General features: G+C 35.2%; 1 protein-coding gene across 1 annotated transcript; it reads left to right on the top strand.

The window, feature by feature from the left end:
- Positions 1-186: 186 nt before the first annotated feature.
- Positions 187-5,831, top strand: LOC144971987 (alpha-2-macroglobulin-like). Its single transcript, XM_078913069.1, has 6 exons — positions 187-240; positions 1,169-1,315; positions 2,632-2,863; positions 3,928-4,077; positions 4,834-4,952; positions 5,780-5,831. Exons 2-5 carry the CDS (start codon positions 1,188-1,190, stop codon positions 4,948-4,950), a joined length of 627 nt encoding a protein of 208 aa, XP_078769195.1. The 5' UTR covers positions 187-240; positions 1,169-1,187; the 3' UTR covers positions 4,951-4,952; positions 5,780-5,831.
- Positions 5,832-5,901: the final 70 nt, after the last annotated feature.

Consider the following 5,901-nt stretch of genomic DNA (forward strand, 5'->3'; position numbering starts at 1 on the left):
AAAGGACATATCACAAGTTATGGAAAGTATTGACAAAACAATATATTTAGTTTATTCACCAATGAGAGGTTCATTATTATTCATTTTGATCTATACTAAAATATTTATTTAGTTTTCGAGACTGTAATTACTGTATTTTGTGTTTTCTCACTATTCTCTCTCAGTCAACTGGAATTATAGTTCTTACAAACTTAAAACTAGAGACACGGCCCTGTAAGATGATTGCTCCAGTTTCAAACGGTGAGTAGAGAAATAGGTTGCCACATTTTTTACATATCACTTCTCTCTGTTACAAACAAAAATGCTTGATAAACAAACTTTTGCGTAGTGAAATCTAAATATAGTATTGTATATCCAAATCGGTCACACTCTTAGAAAACCGACAACAAGCATCACTCTGCAAGCTTGACCTGGAATCCACAGGGAAAATGAAAGAAGAGCTGGCCACAGACCACCTGAGATGTAGAAGCAGATACCCAGCGTTCGGGCCAGACATGGAGAGGTCTGGAAGGGATGGCACAGGATAGAAAAAAGTGGAGGACCTTCGTTGATGACCTATGCTCCTGGTGGAACAAAAGGCCAAAGTAAAAGTAAAATATCCAAATTAATTGCACAGATGCGATTAGATATATACTCCTTGTAATTTTATTAATCACTTCTTTCTTGCTACAATAGAACAAAAATAAAAATAAAAATGTGAGGGCTCCAACCAGACTGGTAAGTTGAACAAGTGCTAAGACCAGTGCCTTGTATGTGCGGCTATGTGGGCTTGTGGTATGACACTTGTTTTCGGATCGGAAGGTCCTGGGTTCGAGCCTCACTCGGCGCATAGTTCAGTCCTTGGAAAAGGCTCATTACTCACATTCTCTCACCATACTCAGGTGTAAAATGAGTACCTGGCCATCAACCGTGTTGTCTGTTGGAAAAAATTGTAATCTCGCCTAACAGGTGTCATGTCTTGTTCTACATGTTACGTGTTGCTGTTGGTCAGGGACCACCTGTAAAGCGTTTTGAGTACGTTTAGTGGATATTGTTCTATATAAAAGCTCAAAATTTTTTCTTTATTTTTTTTTTTTTCATTCAAATTTGTTAATTTGATTTGTAATTTCTTCGGAGGAACACTAATGTCTTGGTGGCTTTATATTAAGTTGTTGCTATATGATTTCAGGGTTTGGTTTCTCGTGCACATGTCAGCCCACCACCCCCCTCAGGCTGTGAGCGACCACTTCAGTGTGGAGCACCACCATGACCACTTCATTGATAACTTTGACTCCCATTTCCCTGACACCTGGCTATGGGATGTGGAGGTAGTTGGGTGGGTGCATCATCATCATCATCATCATCATCATCGTCATCAATATCTTTACCGTAGCTATGATCATCCTTGCTGTATCATCATAGTTATTAATGTTACCAAAAATTCATCAGAAATGCTGATTTTTATTATATTTATAATTGTGGGCAAGTAAGTGGCTCAAACATTATCACTCGACTTTTTCTCTAGGATTCAAACCATACAATGAAATATTTTATCTATGATTGAAACATCTTTTTTTCTTTAAGAATTTTAGGTCGTGTTCTTAAGACAACAAGACATGCAGTTTACACTATTTGAAAGGAATGAAGTGAATAGGAAAGTACCAGAAGACAATAGAGAATAAGAATTTTGCGACAATGGGGGATTAGGTATAATTGATACAACAACTCTGCCTGGCCGGGAGAGCGTGGCTTTACTGTCTGAGTTCTCCACCTCTCCCCAAAAAAAGCAGTATCAAACTCTGTGTCTACCTTGAACCGCCTGAACAGCGACATTTTTTTAATCGATTGTATTCTCGCACTTTTCTACTCACTTCATTTCCTGTTATTGTTATTATCAACATAAGTAGTGCCTGCTCCACTCACTTTTCTGAATTAATATTCACCCCAAATATTGGAACTTACTCAATGTCTCAATCATTTCTATGGTATATGTTTGTGTTAAGAATATGGCTGGCTATTAAGCTTAAATGCTGGCTAACAAACTTCTCAGCATTTGTGTGTTGAACCTATGACCTCAAGAAGTTGGGGAGAGTGGTTCAAGATAGACACAGAGTTTGATACCACTTTTTTTTTAAAGTGATGGATAATTCAGACAATAGAGCCACACTCTCCCAGGCCAGGCGGACTTGTCGTACTAGTAATGTTGCAGGTTTGAGCCCCCATCGCCGCTAAATTTTTATTCTCTATTGTCTTCTGTCAATTTCCTACTCACTTCATTTCTTGTTATTATCAACATAAGTGCTGCTCCACTCACTTTTCTGAACTATTTTAAAGGGGTTATTTGTCCATTGAATAGAGACTATCTTTTCCACAATATGTGTTTAATCAAGAGTGCACCATTATCCTCTCGTTTGTTACCAATAGTCTCTAAATGGTTTTATATTGGAATGAATATTAAGCTGAATTTGTAGAATTTGAGTAAATGCCTTTATGGTTGAGAGTGAGTATTGTTTCTGAAACTTCAAAAAAAATTCTAGATTTCTTAATTCTGATTGACTTTAAAGAAATTTGAATTCAGCTTATTCATTTCAATATAATATTATAAGACTGAGGCGATGGGTTCATAGCGGTGTCTTTGAAACAATTTTTCAGAAATTCTGGATCATTGGATATCGTTCATACTGCACCTGAACATACTCTGACCAGTTGGAAGGGAAATGCAATTTGTGTTAACGGAGATAAAGGTGTTGGAGTTTCCCCGTTACAAGAGTTGATTACCATTGAGCCTCTATTCATTCACTTGGGTTTACCCGAATCAGCTGTCAGAGGGGAAAAGTTGCCAATTGTTTTTACAGTCCATAACTACGTGGAAACCTGCTTAAAGGTAGATACAAATATTAGGAGTTTGAGAGAGAGAGAGAGAGAGAGAGAGTGAGAGAGAGAGAGAGAGAGAGAGAGTGAGAGAGAGAGAGAGAGATCTCGGCCATTAAGCCAGAGTATATCCTCACTAAGTAGCCTACTCTTTTGATAGGGTAGAAAACTATTGCAAACTACTCTCTACAAATTTAGACCAAGGTATTCAATCATGGCTCTTTGAACAAATGGATTTAATAGATATGCCAAGTTTTATTTGAGAAAAACAAGAGCAGTTTGCATTTTGATCTAACATTTTACAATCTGAGATACCTGATATAAGGTCTACAGTTTAATGTAGTGTCAAATTGTTTAATAAAGATATGTTTTGGTGGTTTTAATGTTTGTGTTTGTAATAATTGTGATGTTGATAACGTTGCAGCAGCAAGTTTGTGGACTTACAATGCAAATTGATATGAGGTCCCTGGATTGAGCAGGTAGCAAGACACTTCACCACCAGTATACCCATTGAAAAGTCATTGAAAAGATCATCCATCAGTGATTTTGTTGCTTGGTCTGTTATATTTAGGGGTCCTGATAACTCAGTTGGTAGAGCACTCACTTCACACGCAAAGGATCCTGGCTCAATCCTGAGAGAAGCAGAGATTTATTATGACTCCCTGTCCACCCAGCAGTGATTGGGTAGCTAGATCTCTTAGTTCTGGTGGAAATTACTTTGCAATAGACTAGTGTTCTATACAAAGGGTAGCAAACAAATTACTATTGTCCATTTAACACTATAGAAACCGGGATAAATTTTGGCACCATGATTTCTGTTAGATCTGGTAGAAGTTACTATGCGACCAGCATCCCGTCTAAAGCATAAAGGACTGATTTAGTATTGGTCTACAAAAAAATCTGCAAAGTTTTATCAACTCAAGCCATGCAGTGAGCTACATCTGACTTACTTTCTACATTGCGTTATACTCATTATGTAGACACAGCATTAATTATTTTCATGTGCAGATCATTCTTCAGCCCTAAAAGTCAGCATATTTATCCCACTTATGATATCTAATCTCGATTATTATTCAGGTAAAAGTTTCAGTAAATACAGGAGCTGCTTTTAAAGTCTCTGGGTCTTCAAACCTAAACAAACCTTTTTGTTTATGCCCGGGTGAAACATACACAGCTGAAATTGATGCCACCCCCACTCAGATTGGATCTCACAAAATTGAAGCACAGGTAATAAAGTGATAGATAGAAGAAAATATGCTAGCTTGTTCATTGGTGAAGTACTTAAGACAATTGTGAGACAATGCTTCAATCCAGTATTACCTCGAGGTGAAATAGGTGACATAAAGTGAATTTAAAATTGAAGTAATCAGAAATATGAATTTATAATTTTTCTCTCTTTACAAACACCTTTTTCTTCCTCCAAAATAGAAGAAATAATCTCATGTTTCTAGCAGTAGATTCATTTTTCATCACCATATCGTCACAAAATAATACAGTTTGAGGCAATTTTTGAATATCAACTTTTTAGCCAACACCCCACATATATTTAATTTAGTATAATGAGGTACCTTTATTTCACTGACTTTGTTGAGGCATTTGATGTATTTCAATCAGTCCAAGGTAAAAATCTGGTAATGTTTTGATGCTTTTTGATGCATACTTTGATATTGTTGAATTGGATGACGTTTTTGCAGTAGCTTAAAATAATTCGTCATTACAAGCAAAATTCATTTAGATTCCTGAATATGTGTTTTATATTCCTTCTCATACAATAGTAAAAGCATAAAATAAAGTGTTAATTGATTACGGAGACAACTACATAAGATTGTCATATATCACAATGGATCTATTCAATTTGTGAATCGTGATGCTTAAAGACAAATTTTGTTGAATGTCGTATTTTTAAAAAAAGATTATATTTTTAAAAACCCAACAAAATCTTCTTTGCCAATCATTTATATTGCCCTTATTTTATCAACATAGGCTGATATCTTATCAATTGATTGCAATGGCTCAATGAAAAGACGACAAAAAAGAGCACCGGTGCTTGTGCAGCCTATGCTGGAAAGACCGATAAGGAAGAGCGTAAGATCTTGGTGAAAGTAAGATATTCTTTTTGATATATATTTTGATATGAATGAATGAATATGTACAGTTATAAAGTGTGTTATTGATTTTTTTTTTGTCATTCCAAACGATCTTTGTGATGTTTCTCTGGCAAGAATTAAGAAACAAATTTCTCATGCGGTAGAAATTAATGTTTTGGCTACTCTTTCAATTTCACATGTTTATCATTTCTTAACAACCAATCTAGTCGCATTATGTCATAACATTGCATGTATTGTTATCACACCATATTATCATTTCACATTTTATTAAATGAGTGCATTTGCTGCCTAATTCAATACCTTGATTGGTGACAAAATGATCATTACAAAAACAGAAACACACGGTACTGTCATCCAGGCATTTGCATGAGTTGGTACGGTTTGTGAGTTTCGTACTCTAGCAAAAACCATCAAGCCATGAGATATGTTGTTTATGTGCAAGTTGTCATTATAATCGTATTCACTTTGTTGGACCTAACTAAGGGACAGAATTTGTGACAAATGTATTCTTTTGATGTTTAAATAGGAGCAAAATCGGGTATTAATCAGAAATTTTCTACTGAATTATAAAAGTTAATGTATTGATGTTAAATGTTCAAAATTTCTACTTTACTTGGAAATATATTTATTTAATTTTACCTATATTTTTGCATATATCAGAATATAATTGAATAAAATCAAACCTAAGAAGGAAAAATAGATATGGATATCTCTGTCTTGTAAACTTTGATATGAAAATCACTTTTTTTTCATAGCATATTATTTATCCCAGTCGATTGAATTTGATTTTAAAAATTGTTTTGCTTTTCTTTATACCTCAGGGGGAAGGCGTGATCAAAGAATATACTCATTCACTTTACATGTGTTCAGGAAGTAAGTATCCTATCAACTGATCCAGTACAAAATGAGTGCTATGCTTCACTTGCAGATTTTAACTCTAGAT

Source organism: Berghia stephanieae, chromosome 4 (assembly GCF_034508935.2).
Source record: "Berghia stephanieae isolate SIO BIC M18660-M18661 chromosome 4, UCSD_Bste_1.3, whole genome shotgun sequence".
Classification (NCBI taxonomy): domain Eukaryota; kingdom Metazoa; phylum Mollusca; class Gastropoda; order Nudibranchia; family Aeolidiidae; genus Berghia; species Berghia stephanieae.